Here is a 21,209-nt window from a genome sequence, read left to right as displayed (position 1 = left end):
TTCTCCTCGAAAGCGATACCTGCTCCTGTGAGAGATGAATCCTATGGGCAAAGGTGTTGGGGCTTTTTTTTTTTTTTTAATTTATTTATTTATTTTAGTTATCGGCGGACACAACATCTTTGTTTGTATGTGGTGCTGAGGATCGAACCCGGGCCGCACGCATGCCAGGCGAGCGCGCTATCGCTTGAACCACATCCCCAGCCCCTTGGGGATTCTTTTCTCAGGGGATCCTCTAAACAATCCAGGGAGGCAGGTAATGTGCTGTCTATGTTTATGGAAGAAACAAGATTTGGAAGCTGAAGTGGCCTTCCCAAGGGAAGAGCAGCCCTGGTATCACCCACGTCCCTCAACCTCAAGGCCCAGCATCGTTTCCTTCTAAATCATGACTGAAACATCTTGAGTGTCTACTGTATGCCAGGTGCTAGGTCATGTGTCACCTCATTGGCTGTTGAGGTCCCCCATGGAGATGTTAGTCATTCCCTGAGTCTCTTAGGAACATTTTCAGGATGAGCTTTCCTAGACACCATAGAGGAGGTCTTTCTTAATTGGACTGTGGTTCTCTTTGATGCTTGGATTTGGGAGGGGCATTCAGGGCACAAGTGAGGACCAGAAAAGGTACCTGTCCGGACAGTCTTATGGGCTCTCCAGCCTTGACTGCCACTGGAGCGACAGGTGCTGTGTATCTTGAACGCAGAACATCACTAGTTGTTAGACAGTGGGGCCCGAGCCTGCAGCTGGCAGCCTCGGGTATTCTGCAGCCCGCAGACTTGCTGTGTGGAATTTCAGAGTGTTTTGAAGTCAATTCCTTGCAGATACTTAAATCATGAATTTTTGCCTAAGAACATATCATTTAAGATGTTTGGTTCCTCTTAAAGAATAGGACACTCTGGCAACCTGAGTTCACATTCTCCCAGACAGCAACCCAGCAGCACTGTGTCAGAGCTGCTTCCTTTAGGAGGAGCAAGAGTCCTCATGGTCCCCAGATGGTGCCTTTCATTCCTGCATTGAGAAGTTTAAACCCACCGGTGGTACCCGGCATCATTTATATTACTACTAGCAAAAACACCTGGAAGAATGTTCCTGATGGTTTTTCTTATTGATGCCTTACCCCCCACTCTTCCTAGTCTGCGACTGCAATGGGAAGTCCAGGAAGTGCATCTTCGATCAGGAGCTTCACCGACAGACAGGCAACGGATTCCGCTGCCTCAACTGCAATGACAACACCGATGGCGTCCACTGTGAGAGGTGCAAGGAAGGGTTTTACCGCCACAGAGACAGAGATCGCTGTTTGCCCTGCAATTGTAACCCCAAAGGTAGGTGAAGGGCGGGGGGAGAAAGAGGGGGAGGGGGCATGAGAGGGAAGGAGGAAGGAGGGATTGATGAAGAGGAGAGAGGGAAAGAGGAAAAGAAAGTGGAGGGGAAAAGCAAGCAGGCCAAGAGAGAGGTGTGCAGCTTCCAGAAAACTGGGAATCCAGCAGACACTGGAGTTTGGAGCAATTTCAACCTGAAAGGGAGTGTGTTTCTTTTGAGTTGGGGTTGGTGGAAACAGCTGGTGTTTTTGGACCTCGTTGACTTGAACTCTAGTGCTGAGAGTCCCCTGATTAACTTTTTCAGGTAGATGACAGTCTGTGAAGCTGTCAGGGACACAGCGAAGGTCCCTCATCTCCATAACCATCACTTTGCCCAGCTTCTTGAAAAATAGGAACCCAAAAGATGGGTTTCTGGTGCTTTGCCGCGTGTAAGCAATATAAAATGGTAACCACAAGAGAGACGACAAGCAAATAGGAAGATTAGAGTCTTTCATGGGGTGTTTGTAAGAGAAAACAAAACAACCAACAGGAAGCTCCTAACAGGGAGGCGGGTTGATAGGAGAGCTAGTTGCTTTTCTTTTAAGTGACCCCCCCCCCAAAACCAGTGCTCCAGTTGGTGGGCACACCCTGCTGTGCTATCCTGAGCCGGAGAGGCAGATGGTTCTGTGAATAAGTTAAGGTATTTTAGTTGTTGTTGTTGCCTTATTGTTCTATCCTCTTTCTTGTCATGGTTTAGTTCTCTTTGCTAGAAAATGTTTAAAAGCATGATAAACACTCAGACACTTAAAAGGGATAGCTGTACTGCGTGGCTTACTTGCAATGTCCCTTCTGGAAACCCAATACAGAGCAGCAGTTGAAAGAATCTAAAAGTGGGCAGATGTCGGTGAAGTCAAATGAGTTGCTGGTTGAATGTGTCATATAGAAAATTGGGGAGACCTGTGATGATATAGCCCATACCCCAGGAGTCAGTCCCAAGTTCATGCAGTTTGCAATTCTCATGTGATTTGGGTCAGATTTGCTTAGCTTTGTGGTATAGAATCAGCATCCAGAATCTTTTGGAGTTAGCAGTTCTCCCTGTGAATCAAAGAACTTCATGAAGAAAACGTGTTCTGCTTTAATGAGCACTTATTTAACCTCTGGGAGGAGCCCACAGCTACTTAGAGCATGCAGCTTCTCTGAGAGTCACTGGGGTTGGCTCAGTCCAGCAGAGGGGTCGGCAAGAGTGTGATTAGAGACTCAGCTGGCTGCCCTGGAAAGCCTGAGACAGGTTATAATTTCAGAGGAGACTGAACCTTGGCGAAGAGGAAGGGTGGGGAGGAGTTCACCATCTCCTCCTTCTCAGTGTGGAGTCCTCTGCTTGCCCAGGAGCAGGGAGCCTGGCTCTATCTTTTCCCGTGGAGGGCAAGCGCCCAGACCCTGTGTGAACCACCTGGCGGCAAGCGGTGGAGCCAGCGATGATGCTCTTACCTGATGTGTTGTGTGATTCTCTTATCTGTGTGCAGGTGCTGACGCGGCCAGGCCCTTTACTAGAGCGTTTCATCCAGTGCTAATCAATCATTACCAGTGACATCCCAGAGCGGGCGGTGCTATTTTTCCCCCCATTTTACCAATGAGGAAAGGCTTGGAGAGGGAGAGGAAGAAGCCTGTACAGCTAAGGGGCAGAGCCAGGGCTCAAGCCCACGTGTGCTCACATCAGAGTCATAGCCTACCGGATACTGGTAGATTTTGGAGCCAGGCAGCCTGGATCCAGTTCAAATCTTGGCACTGTTGCTACCTCTGGTCACCTGGGGCACATTCAATAACCTCTCCCTGCTCCAGTATCCTCATCTGAGAAAAGTCATCCATCATAGAATCTGGCAGAAAGAAAATGATGCTTGTTTGACAACAAATTGGAGTTGATTGTAGTTGGTATAATTAAGATGGAGGTCAAGGTCCCAATCTCCTGGAACGCTGGCCTTTTTAAAAAAATTACATTCCAGCATGAAAGAAGCCTTGCAGAAGCCATATATTTGGTCTGAAACTGTCAGTTAACCTATTACTTATTATTAACATCTCCCAGTTGGCAGTGAATATTTTTAAATATTTTTCAACAGTGGGAAAGCTGACCTAGAAAGTCAACCAGTGGCCTAAAGTCTCCCAGCAAGTGACAGCCAGACCTCATGTTTAACCCACCTCCTCGTCCTGGACACAGTTACCTATTATTTCCTCCACTCGAAAGAAAAAAATTAGGAAATTAAAAAAAAAAAAAAAAAAGGGCGTTAAAAGGTGACATCCAGGGGAGACGGCAGGAGTCCAGGGAAAACATCATGGACGTTGTTTTCTAAGATCTGACTAATATTTGACACTGTTCCTGAGCATTTTCATATACTGTATCTTTTGTTGGCTCCCATTACAGCCTGACAACCCCCGTTATAAAGACCAAAGCTTCAGGGTCTAACCTGCCCAAGTTGAGTGGTGGGTCAGTGGCAGAGACTGCTCCTGCCACCAACTACTCCTGGTCCACCTCAGCTGTGCCGCTCAGTAAACCAGAGGCACAAATATACCGTCCTGTGTGATTTCTCAGTCTCACAATCAGCTGGAGATCATTTCCCCTTTGAAGTCACAGCTGGCAAGGGAATTTGTTGTACATTTAGTTTCAAATGCAAAAGAAGCCGCTCATTCCATGTGTGGCAAACAAAACCCACAGCTCCACTAATCCCCACGGTGGTTGCAGATTTTGGATTTCACGTCAATTTCTCATATGCTCCAAAGTGAGGCTTTTTTTTTTAGGTAATGGTGTTATGGGCTCAGCAACAGGAATGAGTGTCTTCAACTTGTTACCACATATTGAAACCCTATATGAATGTATATTTTTACCTCCCATGACACCTAAATTCTTGAGGTCTGTGTGGACATCATTGATATGGGCTTATTCTCTTAGTTTTATCATCACTTATATATCTATGAATCTGATCGAGGGATTATTCATATCATAATATTTGAACTATTGTTTAAAACATGTCTTTAAATGTAAGTGTACATATGTAGATGTATTTGGGGGGGGTACTGGGGATTGAACCCAGAGGCACTTAACCACTAAGCTACATCCCCAGCCATTTTTTATATTTTATTTTTAGAGACAAGGTCTCACTGAATTGCTTAGGGCCTTGCTAAATTGTTGAGGCTGGCTTTGAACTCATGATCCTTCTGCCTCAGCCTCCCAAGCTGCTGGAATTACAGGAGTGCATCATGGCACCTGCTTACATATGTATTTTCAAGTGTTCTCAAAAGGAAATAAACTCTTGGATTAAATTTTAAATAATAATAATTTTTAACACCTTCTCAAGTCCTCATGTGGACTCTATCTACATAAGCCCTGAAAGTGTGCATTGATTCAATTATTGCTTATGGAAACAGGAAGATCTTCTTAATTTGTTCTTTAAAGCCAATTGTTTATAATCCCTAAGACTAGCTTATAATCTAAGAGTTGGGGCATATGTTTTTATTTTCGTGAGACACTTTGAAAACCCAGTGTTATTATTCTGGAAATTTTGCGTCATGAAATAAGTTAGTCATGTTCACAGAAAGTTAACATGTCAACTTTGAAGGCTTGAAGGGGGCCTCCGGGGTAAATGACAGTATAATGTAGGAAATAGACTAGTCTCTTAGAGCATGATAAACTACATTTTTTTTTGAACACCTACTATATGTCTCTTAGAGCATGATAAACTACATTTTTTTTTGAACACCTACTATATGTGCAACTCTGAAGTAGGCACTTTATATATATTAGCTCACAGTCTCCCAACAGCCCTAGAAAGTATCTGTTGTCATCATCATTTAAAAGAAGTAGGGAAGCAACTTGCCCAAGGACACACAGCTAGTGAGAGCCAGAGCTGGCATTTGACTTGAGAGCTATTGGTCTTGAACACCTGGGCTGTTTTCTGGTTCCCCAGCTTCCTCTAGCAGTATTCTCTAGACAGTGTCCCACAGAACACTGTGACCCTTAGGATAATAATAGGTATTGCCTTAGGATGTCCAATAATGTTCAGAAACATCGGCATTAAAAGTTAAACAATGGGGGTGGGGGCAGCATGGAGGAATGGAGGCATTTTGGATAGGGCAAAGGGGAGGGAGGAAAAGGGATAGGGCATAGGGGTAGGAAAGGCAGCGGAATGAGATGGACATCATTACCCTAAATACATGTATGAAGACACTAACGGTGTGACTCTACTGTGTGTACAACCAGAGACATGAAAAATTGTGCTGTATATGTGTACTATGAATTGAAATGCATTCTGCTGTCATGTATAACAAATAGAGTAGATAAATAAATTTTTTTAAAAAGTTAAACAAGGGCTAGGGAGCAGCTCAGGGCAGAGTGCTTGTCCAGTGTGTGCAAAGCCCTGGGTTCCAACCCCAGCACAGAAAGAAAAAACAAAAAATGTTGAGCAAGCTTTTTGCCTACTGAATGTATGATTATATTATCAATCTCTAAAAGATTTAGCTTGCACCATCTCTTAAACACTTGACCACAGAATATTTACTTTCCTGGACATAGTTAATACTTCTCAGAAGAATGCTTTGTAGAATATCATCTGGGACTATTTGGGCCAAACCCAAAGCCAAGTATGATATTTTCTACCCTATAAGTTTCTTATTATTATTCTTATAATTTATAATTCACTTCTAAATAACTACTGCAGAGAGAATATTCTGAAGTTCAAAGTATAATTATCATTAATTTGAATGGAAAAAATGTGTTTCTGGGGCTGAGGTTATGCTCAGGTAGAGCGCTCACCTCGCATGTGCGAGGCTCTGGGTTCGATCCTCAGCACCACATAAAAATAAATAAATAAAGGTATAAAAATGTATTTCTGGGTTCCCCATTCAGCATGCATTTATGTTAAAACAACTAAATCTCATTACAGAGAGACTTTTAAAAAAAATCTAATGTTACTAATGACAGCATAACTTTAAAAGGAATTTTCCTTCGTAGCTTCCTTTGCTGACCGCTTATAGAGCTGTGAGTGTGGTGGTCTCCAAATCCAAACCCAGCAGCCTCTCCATGTTCCACCCTGTTGCCTTCAGCTCTGAAAACTCTCCTCTCTTGATTCCCAGACCTCCCATCCCTGGGTTCCTCTGCTTGGTTTGACTCTGTCCTGAGACTTTCTCCTCTCTGAACATCCTCACCCTTAATCAGTGGGGTTCCAGTTCTGTTCACAGCTTTCTCCTCCTCTCTCTGGGCGCCCCCAGAGTGATCTCATGCTTACTGGGGCTTCTTAGTCAGTCTGTGTGCTGAGGGCTCCTACACCTTCATCGCCAGCCTCTTTCTGGTGCTGTAGATGAGCTCCTGGGTGCGCCACTGGAAAGCCCAGCTCGTATGTCTGAAGCTCAACTCACTGCCTTCACCCAGGATCTTGCTCGTCCTTTGGTCTTCTCATCTGGGTAAATAGATCACAGTCCTGAGAGCTATGAACTGTGGGACCAGGGTGTCATCCAGATGGTCTCTTCTTCCTCAGCATCCGTGACCCCACAGCCGCCCACACCTGTTCATTCTGCATCCGCTAAGGCTCTTGCCACATCCCCCCACCCCCGCTGTGGCTCTCCATCCAGGCCATCATGGTACGCGTGGATGCAGGCCAGTCTTGCCCTTTCCAAGCCATCTGCAGATTGCTCCAGAGGGTCTCAACAGTAGGACGGCTCTTGTCACAACCTGCCTGCACCTCTGAGAGCTCCTTATTCACCAAAAGTTGATCTGTCATCCAGCTGAGAACTTTTAATCCACTACTAGGTAGTATGAGCTAGCATAGAGAAGGTGCCTAACTCAATATCTCTCGTGTGTCGCTTACACTCTTATTACAGAGCGCTCCTTCAAGCCTTGCAAAGGTGACATGGAGCTGTTCACAGACTCTCACTGTGAAGGTGACTAATTTCTTTCGTGTTTCACATGCCTCATAAAAGCCTTTATATAGGCACAGAGCCAGTGCATTTCTTGATTTGAATTCAATCTACTAGTGGGTTAAAAATTCACAGAAAGATAACTAACAAACTCACTAACAAACATGTAGCTACTGGCTGATATACTCTGGTGTCTGTGGATTATGGCTACTACCCTAATGATCACAGTTATTTGAAATATATGGATTATTTTATGGTTCTGCCTGCTGCAGGGACATTATAAAAGTAGCTAGCCTTCTACCTCATCTTTTGGCTCTCAGTCAACTCCTGTTCAAAAGCCCCTCCCTCTTCCTTGACATACACACATTAACCCTGCAGATTTCCAGGTTCCTGCTTTGCGTGGGGCGCTGGGCTGCAACCTAAGCAGGGATAGTAAAAAGTAAAGCCAGGCCAAGGACTAGAGCGGGGGTGATGGGGGTGGTGGGGCAGACAGTTTAGATACAGGAGTCAGAGAAGATTTCTCCAGGAAGTAACATCTAGTCTCACCAGAGTGTTGCAAATGGGCCAATGAGGAGAAGTTTAGGGAAAGAGCATTCCAGAAGGAGCAGAAGGTGCAGCCATGCTGAGAAAGCAGTTCAGCACCTTCCAGGAGTAGGAAGGGGAGCTGGGTGGCAGAAGCTTAGTGAGCCAGGGTAAGAGATGAGGGAAGGGAGGCAGGGTCTCAGGCCGGGGCGTGGGGTTTGCATTTGATTCTGCTACTGGTGGGGTCCAAGCCAGGGACTTCAATAAAACACCATCTCAGTTACCTTTTGAAAAGAGCACGCTCTGGCTTCCATATGGAGACTGGAGCATGGAGAGGGGAGGATGGAGGGGAGGATGGAGGCTGGGGCGAGTGAGGTGGGGCCCAGGTGAGAGAAGATGGAGGCTTAGCCTGGGCGGGCACAAAGGCAGGTAGGTGGTGAGGAGTGGTGACATTCCACAGTGGTTCTTTTTTTTTTTCACCCTGAGAGCTTCTCATTTTCCATCAACCCTCAATTTGAGAGGATGCATTTGCAACTAAGAGCATGTCCCTGAAAAACCGAGTGGGTGAGAGCCACACTCGCAGGCACTAACAGGCCAGCACAGGGCGGCGTTCCATGAGATGCGTTCAACAAGGTGTGAGGGTGAGGGGCCCCTCTCCAGGCAGGTGGAGATATTTTTGGTGAAGGAGCCTTTTTGTGCTCTTAAAAAGCTTACCAGGAGCTGGGGTTGTGGCTCAGCGGTAGAGCGCTCACCTAGCACATGCGAGGCCCTGGGTTCGGTCCTCAGCACTACATAAAATAAATAAGTAAATAAAATGAAGGGATTGTGTCCAACTACAACTAAAAAATAAATATTTTTTAAAAAAGCATGCCAGCCAACAAATAACACGAAAGAATGTTCAACATCTTTAGTAATCAGGGAAATGAAAATCAAAACTCCGCTGAGATTTTTATTTCACTCCAGTTAGAATGACAATCATTAAGAACACAAAAAATAATAAATGTTGATAAGGATGCAGGGGGGGAAAAAAGAACTCTTATACGCTGTAGGTAGGATTGTAAATTAGCGTAACCTCTGTGGAGATTTGTAGGGGTTCCTCAAAAGACCAGGAATGGGCTCCTAGGTGTTTTTCCTAAAGAAATAAAATTAGCATATACAGTGATGCACGCATCTGTATGTTTATAGCAGCACAATTCACAATAGCCCAGTTATGGAGCCAGCCTAGGTGTCCATCAACAGATGAAAATGGGTAAAGAAAATGTGGTATATATACACGGGATATTTTTACTCAGGCATAAGAAAACAAAACTACACCCTTTGCAGGCAAATGGATGGTTCTGGAGAACATCATGCTAAGTGAGATAGGTCCAGGGTCATATGTTTCTCTTATATGCAGAAGCTAGAGAGAAACAAGGAAAAAGGGACCCCATGAAAATAGAAGTGAGACCAGTAGAACAGAGAAAGGGAATATGGAGGAGAAGGGGAGGGGAAGGGGATGTACAGGGGAATGAATGAGATCAATCTATGCCACGTGCACATAAGAAATTTTAAGAGGCCATGCCATACAAACACTGATTCCTGAAAGGTGGTTGGTTTTCGTCTGTTAGAGAGAAGGGGGAATGTCACTCAGTCTCTGCTATGAGCTCACTCCTAAGAGGCGGATGTGCTCAGTCACAGATTTTCTTTCTTGAGATCTCACTGACTTGATGAACTGCTTTAGGAAAGCCGTAGGCTGATGCTCCCTAATGCCAAATCAGGGCAGATGTGTAAATAAAAATGACTTTATGAACAATTTCATTTCTGTTCATGAAGATAACAGAACCATCAGCTGTCAAAACCATCTCTACTGGGTGGAAGAATGCTCAGATGATTTGAAATAATTATTCGAGGCAGCAGGTGCAGGATATTACTAGGTGTCTTGAGCTCCCACAGGTGGACAGTTGCTTCCTAATGCCTTGTAAGTTAAATACTTTCTTTTCATCTTCCCTTTCCCCCCACCTGGTGGGTTGCAGGTTCTCTCAGTGCTCGATGTGACAATTCTGGACGATGCAGCTGTAAGCCAGGTGTGACAGGAGACCGATGTGACCGGTGTCTGCCAGGCTTCCACACGCTCACCGACGCTGGGTGCATCCGAGACCAGAGACATCTGTGAGCATCCCCACCCCACCATTGCTGTCATTAATGGGAATAATGACAAGGACATTCCATTGGTGATCACTTTCATTTAATGAGCATCTACAGTGTGCTAAACACTGTTTTGAGTACTTCATGTGGGTTATCTAATTTAATCCTCACACCAACCCTAAGGGATTGGGGGTGTCATTATGTTCGTTGTAAAGATCAGAAATTTAAACCACGAGAAGCTAAGTTGGCCCACGTTACTGAGGAGGGTGGGCCTGCTATTCAAGCCCAGACTTTTGGCTCCTGAACCTGTTTTCTTCACCCTGACCATTGCCTCCTGTGAAGAACCAGGACAGAGGGACAGAGTCCATCACATTCTAACCTGGGACCCAAGGACTTGGCATAGAAAAACTTTTCTACCTAATCTCGGTTCCCCTTAGTTTGTAACATTCTCTGTCTCTCAAATTCATTTTTGGAAGAAGATAGAGAATAACACATCATAAACCCCAGCCAGTCTGCAGAGATGCTGAGCTAGGGGAGTGGTAAAGCATTAGCTAGAAGGTTACTGACAGAGGAATTGCTACAACTGATGGGAAACCCAAATAAACCCACTTTGCCTGATTAAAACCTCTAAACTTCAGCTGCTTCACCTCCAAGCTCCTGTCCCCATGCTTCAACCCATAAATATCCTTGAACTCTATCCTCCCGGAGGTGGGTTTGAGACTTGCTCCCATCTCCCCTTGTCAAGCATGGCCACATTGTGCAAAAGCTCTTTCTCTTTGGCAAAACTCATCGTTCAGTGATTTGCATACTGCATGGTGGGCGAAAAGGGCCAGGTTCAGTGACAATTTGGCAAGCCAGCCAGGAGCGTAGTCCAGATGGGCCTTTTGCCAGTGGCTCGCGGACCCCTACTGGTATTGAGAGCCTAGGGATGAGTCCGAGGAACTGCCTGGGCCATTGATCCCAGGGACCATCCTGGGACTTTCTCTGGCTTGGTGCTGCCAACTTTCAGCCTTGAGCACATAATTTCACTTTTGCGATAGAGAAACCATTTCTGGACTGGGGAGATGTCTTATTTGGTGAGTGACTTAGATACGAGTTCCTGTTTCTCCTTCCTCCTCTGGTTTGGCCTTCATGTGGAGGGTCTTGTTTTGGGGAAATGCCTGCTGTTAGGGAAGGATTAGGGAAATCTCTACTCTGAGAAGTTCTCTTGGTTTTGTTTGGATTCTGAGATCTGCTTCTGGCATAAATAACACAAGTATGGACTTTGGATCTGGTTTGCCTAAACTCTGAAGCCCTGGGAATTGTTCATTCCGTTCCCACACGCAGACCTTTGGGCTGCGTTCTCCAAACTTAGGTGACTTTAGGCTACACTGTCATGGAAAGGAAAAAGATGATACGTTCCTGTAGTGCCGCATGGCCACAGCGTACTCTTGACTCTGAAGAGAAATGGCCTGGAGATGGTCCTGGTTGGGTGACATGGCTTTCCTGTTGCTCGTGTTTCCAGCCCCTTGCCCAGATGGCACAGCCTTCTGCCTCAGCTGTGCGGTCCTAGTTATTGGTGTCACCCACTCTCTTGCCTCTGGGCTTTTGCACAGATTGTCCCTTCTAACCCTTTCTTACCTCTTAGATCATCTTCAGAGACTCTCCCCGAGGCCCCGCCCCTTCAGCAGCCCCTTTGAAACATGAAGGAGATCATGTTGCTGCTCTGCTCAAAGCTCTCCCTGAGCTCCCCCTCCCCACTTCCGAAGGCCCGTGGGGCCTGCAGGACCCTCTGCCCTCTGCACCTGCCTCCCAGGCTCCACCCTCCTGGCCCCATGCTCCAGCCATAGCACCCTGCCTTCCCTTCTTCAAAGGAGCCACGAGCATGTGGCCCTGCACCCCTGGAGCACCCAAAGACATGCAGGGCCTTGTGGGGCTCCGTTTCACCTCATCATCCTGCAGGGCCCCCCCTCACTAGTCTGCATCCCTCACCCCTCAAATCTCTCATTTTCTGTCAGCCTTGGCTTGTCTGTTCCTCCCCCTAAAATGTGAGTCCTGCTATGGCTTTGTCTTGTTCTTTGCTGGGTCCCCAGGGTCTTGAGGGGGAAGAGGCCCTAGAAGGTGTCCCAGGGCGGCTGCAGCTGCCCTTGTGCTATTTGCCATTGCTGTTCACACACCTGCCCTGCCTTGAGACCGAGAGACTGGGGCTGTTTCCTGTTTCTCTTAGTGTCCTTGGTTCTTAGTGCACAGAAGGTGCTATTTGTCAGTAGTAACGGAGGGGCTAAGACAAGGAGGAGCCCGTGGGAATTGAGAGGCAAAGCTTGGAAAGGAATCCTGGCCCTGAGCCTATCTGAACCTAGAGTGGGGTGGGGGGGTGGGGGGGTGAGGGAGAGGGAGGAGTCAAGGACGCTCCAGCCTTGGGCAGAATTTGGATATAGTCACAGGCCATCAGAGGACAAGGAGATCAGTAGGGAAAAGACAATGACCTTGGTTTGAGACCCATGAAATAGATACCTCATTGTGTGTCAAAATGAGTGATGGAGACCAGTGCTAATCATGAGACAGGGAGATTATGCCAGAATCAAATGATTTTTTTTTTTTGTACAGGAATTGAACCCAGAGGTTTAATATACATTTTCATTTTCCTTGGCTATGTACTTAGGAGTGGAACTGCTGAGTTTGGTTGAATTTTGTTTTGTTTTAGTAGCAGGACTCTCAATGAAGTGCTTTTGTTTGATTCTGATACTGGTTGATGTGATTCATACCTGTAATCCCAGTAACTCAGGAGGCTGAGGCAGGAGGATCCCAAGTTGAAGGGCCAGACTCAGCAATTTAGGGAAGCCCTGAGCAACTTAGTGAGTCCCTGTCTTAAAATTTTTAAAATTGAAAAAAAAAAGGGGGGGGGGGCTGGGATAAACTCAATGGTAAAGCACCCCTGGGTTCAATCCCCAGTATCAAAAAAAAAAAAAAAATCAACCAAACTAAACTAAATCGTTTAGTAATGAACTTGGGTTGCATTCTGGCACAAGCCCCTCATTAAGAGTAGGTAACTAACAGTTCATGGACTGGCTGCCACCCACACACCACCTGGTGAGCAGCACCGGCATAGACAGCTGTGTCCTTAGAGAGTGGAGAAGGATTAGCAGGAGTGGGGATCGCCAGCAGAAGCCTCACTGAAGCAGACTTTGCCCAGCTTGGTGACGCTTGCTGAGTGGGGCCATCTTTGTGATTTCAGTGGTGAAGCATTTGGAAGCCCATCCCTAATGTCCTTTTTCTTCTTTCCCAGAGATTCCAAGTGTGACTGTGACCCAGCTGGCATCGCAGGGCCCTGTGACTCCGGCCGTTGTGTCTGCAAGCCAGCTGTCACTGGAGACCACTGTGACAGGTTTGTGTGAACCATGTCCCTACAGACAGCAGGGGTGGTGCCTGGGTAACTGGCACGAGAGCTAATCCTTTGCGTGCAGTTAGGGAGAAAGGATCCCAAACAAGTGTTGATGCCCTTCGTCCTGCTCTCTGCCCTTGAAAACTATTTTGTTTTGTTCTTTTCAAAATATAGTGGAGCTGTGCGCAGTGGCGCACACCTGTAATCCCAGCGTCTCGGGAGGCTGAGACAGGCGGATCATGAGTTCAAAGCCAGCCTCAGCAATGGCGAGGCACTTAGCAACTCAGTGAGACCCTGTCTCTAATAAAATCCAAAATTGGGCTGGATTGAATGTGGCTCAGTGGTTGAGTGCCCCTGAGTTCAATCCCCAGTACCAAAAAAATAAATAAATAAAATACAGTGGAGCCTCCGCAACTTTTCTACTCCACATTGTGCTCTGGGCCCCTTCTCTGTTTTTACTGTGACAGAGGCAGGGGCCTCAGAGAGTCCCCTTGCCAGCTGGCTCTGAATCCCAGGTGAGCGGCTACAAGGTGGTATGCAATAATGAGGTCACGTGACTCCCCCTGGTCTTGGGAAACGCCTGGCCTAATTAAGCATGTTGGGAAAGTCCTTGTAAGAGGGAATATCACAGCATATGGCCATATATAAACCATCGTCAACTGAAAAGGAGCAGCCCCGGGGCTGGGGTGGTGGTTACATGCACATACATGAGCCGGGGCATGAGGTAAGAGCCCCTTGGGTCTGCTCCATGTTGGGGCAGGTGGAACAGCCAGGAGCCCTCCACCCGCGGTTGTCACTGCAGGACATTCTTTAAGTACAAACCAGGCTCAGACTCACCTCTTCCTGTCCTGAGGTTAGGGGGGCGGTGAGGCTGGCCCCAGAGGTAAATGCTTCCTCCCCATTTCCTTAAAAAAGCAGTTCCTGGCACCTTGCCAATCCCTTCTACCTGGGCGGAGGAAATGCCAAATACATTCCTAGCTTGGGTTTTCAGGGGGTTCTTTGCTGCTAAGGTGAGGACAAGGAGAAATACCTTAAGTGTTAAGAGAATCCACGCCGCAAGAGCCTTTTTCATTTCAGAATCCAACACAGAATTAGAAAGTTACATTAAAAAGTGTCACCACCAATCAATAGACCTCTGCTAAAGATATGCCATTTCAAATGCCACAAGGGGTCCCTAAAAATGACTGCTATACTGGCTTTTATGGTAATCATTTTCCTTGCTTTTCTTTGTAATTTAGTATGCGTTATTCATAAGTTGGTATGCATTATTCGTAACTGAATTCATTCATAATTCTGATGTGTTCCTAAAAACCACCATTTAGTTTTGCCTGATTTTTTTTCCCATTCTTTATCCTCTCCACTCCACTCCTCCATCCCTCCATTTGGCCCTTCCTTTCTTGTTCTCTAATGTTCAGATTTTCCCCTCATAAAACCACAATGATTTTTTTAATACATTATTTTTAGTTGTAGGTGGACACAAACCTTTATTTTATTTATTTATTTTATGTGGTGCTGAGGATCGAACCCAGTGCCTCACACGTGCTAGGCAAGTGCTCTACCACTGAGCCACAACCCCAGCCCCCACAGTGATTTTGTTAAACCCTTGCTCTCAGAGAAAACATGCTTGCTTTACAACTGTTCTCTGAAGCATCTGTTGTTCTCAGCTAACTGTTTTTCTGGGATGTGACACAGTGAACATACTCCTGATACATGATGGTCCAGTGGCTTTGACTATGTGATTTGGAGGTAGATGGACATGAAGCTTGCCTCAATCACTTACCAGCTCTATGACCTCAGATGAGTTTCTTAACATCTCTGGTCTCCTCATCTAAGAAATTGGAGAAAAACAATGTCTATCTCCTAGGGCTTTAGGGAGGATTAAATGAGAATATACACAAGGTGGCTGGTACAACATAAGTGCTAAGTAAATGATCATTAAAACTATCATTGTTTCATGTGGAAGGAGGCAGCTAACTTCAATAGAGAAGCGGGCCTCCCCAGCTCCCCCGCTGCCTTCCCTGCAGCTCCCACAGCTAAGACTTGGCCTGCAGTTATCCTTGGGGAAGCCACTGGAGGGCTTGGGCAGGGGCAGAGGTGGACGGCCAGCCTGCACTTTGCTGTAGCAGATGGGCTCTGGCCATCCTTCTTCCTTGTGAGGTCCTCACCTGCCCTTTCCCCGGTGGGCCAGAGCCTGGGTATGAGGGGTAGGGATGGTGACCGACACCTAGTGCTCTTGAGGATCAGGACGGGGAGCTGATGCTGAGGCAGGAGCCTTGCCCTCCTGGTCTTCACTTTGTCCCCATTAAACACTTGCTTCAGGACAGGGCTGCTCTACGTGTCCCTGCCCCATCCCTCCCTGCTCTTCCCATCTGACCTCCATCCATCACTAAAGATGGGTCAGTTGCTATTTCCAGAACGTCAAGGCAAACTTGATTCTGCTGCACCTAGGAAGAGACAGAACATTCCTAATGCTCTTTTTTTTTGGGGGGGGGGGCGGGGGAGGGTGGTTGTTCATCAGATGGTCTGGGTGGAGGTGATACACAAAACTTGCCATTTTCCTTCTCTGACAATTAAAAGGGCCAAGAGGGGAAGAAAGTAGAGAGAGGCTGAATCAACCAGCATGTTCTCTTCATGGAATAAGAAATAACCACTGGGGTCGGTGGCACATGCTTGTAATCCCAGCAGCCCTGGAGGCTGAGGCAGGAGGATCACGAGTTCAAAGCCAGCTTCAGCAAAAGCAAGGCACTAAGCAATTTAGTGAGACCTTGTTTCTAAATAAAATACAAAATAGGGCTAAGGATGTGGCTCAGTGGTTGAGTGCCCCTGAGTTCAATCCCCTGTACCAAAGGGGAAAAAAAAAAAGAGAAGAAATAACCTATTATATCATCCCAATTTCTAAAATCCAGGTGTCGCCCAGGTTACTATCATCTGGATATGGGGAACCCTGAGGGCTGCACCCAGTGTTTTTGCTATGGACATTCAGCCAAGTGCCACAGCTCTGTGGACTACAGTGTCCATAAGATCACCTCCACCTTCCATCAAGGTAAGGCGCCCGTTCTCTGTTTCTGTTTTTGAAGGTTGTATAGGGATTTGTGCCTACAGACAAACACCTCTCTGTCCATTGAATGGAGTCTCAAATCATGTTTAACAACTGTTTCATAGTTTTAAGTGTTCACCATTTTTTCAGGGTGATAAAGCAAACCCCCACATCTTGAAAAAGTCACAGCTGAATGGCTCCCTCACACCAGTGTAGGCATGACTTAAAAAATAACTTAGAAGAGACTCACTTTTTTTTTTTAATATATTTATTCTAAGTTTTAGGTAGACACAATATCTTTATTTTACATTTATGTGGTGCTGAGGATCGAACCCAGTGCCTCATGCATGCTAGGCAAGCGCTCTACCACTGAGCCACAAACCCAGCTCCAAGAGACTCACTTTTTATCTTCCTGCGTTTCCCACCCACATCTATTTCAAAGTCACAAAAGAGTCATTCATTTGGATTGGGGGTCTATGAAGTTTCCCCTGGAAGCCACACTCACTGATCACACTCCTTTCCCACTCATCACCTGAGCTAATGAATCCAAAATGAGTTACCAAGCTACAGAGCACTGTAAACACGCTGGGAATGGATACTACTTCAACTTGTTCACCTTTCTCTTTGGAGCTGATGGACCCTCTCACCTCACTAAGGCCAGACCTTGTTTACATAACTAATAAAGATACAAATTAAAGGCAGATGAAAACATGCTCTCTTATCTCAAGATCAGACTCAAGGAGTTAAAGCAGCTGTGGGGTGGGAGCCAGTGAAGCTGAGATCCAAGTGGAGAGGTGCATGGGGAATTTTGAACTCTAGGAAGGAATGAGGAAACACTAGGAAAAAGCCCACTTTTTACCTCAACAGGACTTTTTGGCAAGCCATCTTTCCATGACTCAATGGAGGTGGAGGGTTTGTCTCCAGTGCGGTGGTTTTTTATTTGTATTCCAGATGCTGATGGCTGGAAGGCCATCCAAAGAAACGGGTCCCCTGCGAAGCTCCACTGGTCGCAGCGCCACAGGGATGTGTACAGCTCAGCCCGGCGATCAGACCCCGTCTATTTTGTGGCTCCTGGTATGTGAAGGGGGAATTCTTCCTACTGAAGCCAAGTGAGAGCACTAGGAAGTCAGGATAGAAAAATCGAGTTACAAAATGTGGAATCCATATCGCTTGGTGTTCAGGGCAGTGGTGCCTCCAGGAGGCGTCTGGGCTTAGCCCAATTTAATGAAGTCACTAAGGCATGGCACTCTGGAGAAAACTGGGTGTCCTGGAGGGCAGACCTGGTGCCTACTGTAATCAAATGGGAGTTTCTATGTTTCCCATCAAGGCAAGAAATCAAAAAGTGTGGTCAAATCTGTGGGTCTATTGAGAAACAGATGGAAAAGCAAAAACAATGCATTTTTTTAAAGCTCATATAATTAATATACGAATAGTGGATAATTAATTATAATAACTAACATAACTAATTATATATTCAAATCTATATATGTAATATATAAGCATTATATTCTATATAAATATATGTAAATATAAATTTATATGTGTAAAACATAAATATATATGTGTATGTATACATATATATACATACACACACACACACACACACACACACACACACACACACATATATATATACAGACACATATATCAGTCAGTGGTCTGTGTCTGGATAGAAGAATTCTGACTGGAATTCTAGTTCTGATCATATCCTTGGCCAAGAAGTGATTCCTGGGTGAGCTGTTCTTTTAACCTCTCTGAACTTAAGATCGCTTAACTATTAAGTGGGAATGGGAATACCAGCCTTCCAGAACTATTGCATCAAATGTGATGATCTTCATGAAAGGCTTCTATAAACCACAAGGCATTATGTAGCCAATGGCACTCTTGCTGATTTACCTGGATCTTGTGTGTCATAAGTACCAGGCTGTGGGCCCTCTAATAGATGGAACTACCGGCCCCTTGTAGTGTTTTAGTAATGAACCCTGTTTCATAGCCCAAATGGTATGATCATGTCCAATGCTGGGCACTGACTTCCATCAGAGTGGCCTGGGGGTGTGGGGTGGGTAACATGAGACTCCATGAGAGGTCACCCACATTGATGCAGACTTGGAAATGGGTTTGCCTTCCCGGCTTCCCAGCTGATCTTATTAAAAATTCTATTTCACAGCCAAATTTCTTGGGAATCAGCAGGTGAGCTATGGGCAAAGCCTGTCTTTCGACTACCGTGTGGACCGGGGAGGCCGACACCCGTCTGCCCATGATGTGATCCTGGAAGGTGCTGGTCTGCGGATCAGAGCTCCCTTGATGCCCCTCAGCAAGACGCTGCCTTGTGGAATCACCAAGACTTACGTGTTCAGGTGAAAAGAGAGATCTCAAGTGGGTGGAACAGAGCAAACTGTGATTGACGTCCAAGCCCTTTTTTCATCCATTCAGTTGTTCATTCGGTCAACAAGCTTTTCTGAGCACATTTGGCTTAGCAGGCGGGTGTGGGATCAGGACAGGGCGTGCTTCCTTCCCTCTAGCAGCTGGCGGGCTACTGGGAGAGAAAATAAACGATGATTGCAAGGCAGACTGTCAAGTGGCGGAGAGACAGGGTGGGCACAGGTGCTTTGAACACACATGGAGGCACAACTGCCCCCCCCCTTAGAAGATCAAAGGGAGCTTCCCGAGAAGACAGGACAGTGTGCAGAGCAGCTTCAAAGGAAAGAGAAGTGGGGGGGAGGCTAATGAGGAGGAGGAAATACCTGGTGTCTTAGTCAGCCTTTTTGCTGCTTCTACCAAAAGCCCTGGCAAGGACGATTTAGAGGAGAAAAACGTTTATTTGGGGCTCACAGTTTCAGAGTTTGCAGTCCATGGACAGCCAGCTCCATTCCCCAGGGCCCAAGATGAGGCAGGACATTATGGTGGAAGGGTGTGGTGGAGGAAAGCGGCTCAGGACATGGCACCAGGGAGCAGAAACAGAGAGAGCTCCCCCCAACACGGACAAAATCCATACTCCAAGGGCATGCCCCTAACTCCCTACCTTCTCCAGTCCCACCCTACCTGCCTAGAGCAACCACCCAGGTAATCCCTGTCCCTGGATCAATGCCTCAGTTTGGTTGAGGCGCTCATAACCAAATCATTTCACCTCGAAACTTTCTGCCACAGTCTCACACATGAGCTTTCGGGGGACCCCACAAATCTAAAACATAACACCATGCTTGAGGAAGGCTGCATATTTAGGAAATTCCTGGTGATGAGAAGCATGAAGTGGGGGGCAGTGAGGAATGAGATCTGAGAATGAGGTCGTGTGGGGCCCTGGACGGTGCTGTCCGTGGAGACTGTGCTTATACAATGAGGATTTCCTTTGGCATGTTCAGAGAGGTCAGGGAAGGTAGCTGTGCCTACTAAGTGCTCAGTTCTGTATTAGAGGTGGAAAATAAAGATGGAACATGGTCTTCGTCCTATAGGGCTCCTGTTCTAGTAGACTATGGAACACATCAAAAGGCCAACATAAAGGGCTGGTGGTGTAGCTCAGTGGTAGAGTGCTTGCCTAACGTGCCCTAGGTGCTGGGTTCCATTCCTGGCACCACAGGAATAAATAAATAAAGCAAACAAGCAAACATAATAGATAATTGCTTTAGTGGTAGAACATGCTCATGGGGTCTTGGAAAGAGCCTAATTCTATCTAGAAGAGCCAAGAAAAGCTTTAAAGAAGAGACTGAGAATGAAAAGATGCATTGGACTTTGCCAGCAAGAAACATTATCAGAAACCTCCATATGTGAAGTTATGTGGGGCTGTGAAAAGCTGTAATAACAGGGGGCAAGAGATACTTATGGCAGGGACACAGAAAGGTTTGGGGAGGTGGGCAGATGAGGTGGGAAAAGCTGGAAATGGGCCCATCATATCAAAATGGTCTTGCATATCAAAATGCTTAGAGTTGCCTGTGCTGGAAAGATGGTAGAAAGCCATTGAGAGAGTGTATGCTGAGAAATGTCAGGTGTGAGACAGGAACAGATGCCATGTGGAAGGCAGTTCAGGTAGGGTCCTTCACTGGGCCATCAGAAGACATCCACAGTGGCTTACCTGAAGGTGGTGGCCCAGAGCAGAGATACTAGGAATGGAGAAAGGAAGACCCAGAGCACATAACCCACAAGGTGGGCACTTAAATTTCCGAGTGCTCCTTATTCTGACAGTACATACTCAATTTTCCTCCTTGGAATATCCACTCCACCCTTCATGGCTTGGTGAACTTTCTAGCTTACCTGTTCTTCCTTGGTATTGCCCTTCTCAGCATCCCAGGTGAAGTTATAGCTCCTCGTGTGTGTCTGTGGCCTTCTGTGCGTGCATTTGTAATAACACTCACCCCAGTGTTTTATAACTGTTTGCCCACCAACTTCCCCCAGCTGAATGCTGGTCATCTCCCTAGTTGTCTTTTCCTGCAGCCTCACAAGCCAAGTGCACAGTCAACTTTTATTAAACCAATCAGTGAATGAAACAAAAAGGGGTAGGGGTTGCTCTTGGAAGCATATTCTACTAAAAAGAATAGTCCAGAGACTAGTGACAGGATGCAGCGAGACATTCTGATGCCAAGTATTAGATGATGGACAAAATAGAAGATAGAAACTTCTAGAAAGGAGTAAGTAAAATGTGCTCAGATGACAAGTCATTTAAATAAAACAAAACAAAGAACGAATGGTAGTGCTTGAGGGTCAGGACTTTTGGAACCCAAAGATGTTTCTAATTTAGGTTCTACATGGCCCAGAATACAGTGTGGTGTCTGACCAACCTTGCTTCAGGCAGCATGACCCCTGGAGCTTGACTTTGCCTGTTGTCTGCCCTCCATCACTTCCTACAGACTTGCCCTCCCCATGGAGGGAGAAAGTTCTAAGTTCCTGCTAGGAAGAGATAAAGCTCATAGTCCTGCATCCCCTAAGCAGGACGACCAAGGGCCCTAGCTGTTCCCACATTCTTGGGCATTGCCGCAGTCTGGCT

The 21,209-nt window shown here is 46.3% G+C and overlaps 1 protein-coding gene across 1 annotated transcript in view; it reads left to right on the top strand.

Annotated features, from left to right (window-relative positions):
• The window catches only part of Lamc2 (laminin subunit gamma 2), a 59,569-nt gene that overhangs the window by 17,763 nt on the left and 20,597 nt on the right, over positions 1-21,209 (top strand). Inside the window, exons 2-7 of the mRNA XM_076831342.2 lie at positions 1,125-1,313; positions 9,725-9,860; positions 13,102-13,200; positions 16,104-16,240; positions 17,186-17,308; positions 18,402-18,591. Of these exons, the coding sequence (XP_076687457.2) occupies positions 1,125-1,313; positions 9,725-9,860; positions 13,102-13,200; positions 16,104-16,240; positions 17,186-17,308; positions 18,402-18,591 (874 nt within the window). The remainder of the gene's footprint in view (positions 1-1,124; positions 1,314-9,724; positions 9,861-13,101; positions 13,201-16,103; positions 16,241-17,185; positions 17,309-18,401; positions 18,592-21,209) is intronic.

Source organism: Callospermophilus lateralis, chromosome 13 (genome assembly GCF_048772815.1).
Source record: "Callospermophilus lateralis isolate mCalLat2 chromosome 13, mCalLat2.hap1, whole genome shotgun sequence".
In the NCBI taxonomy this organism is placed as follows: domain Eukaryota; kingdom Metazoa; phylum Chordata; class Mammalia; order Rodentia; family Sciuridae; genus Callospermophilus; species Callospermophilus lateralis.
Note: the sequence above shows the minus strand (reverse complement) of the source record. Positions and strands in the feature narration are given on the sequence as shown.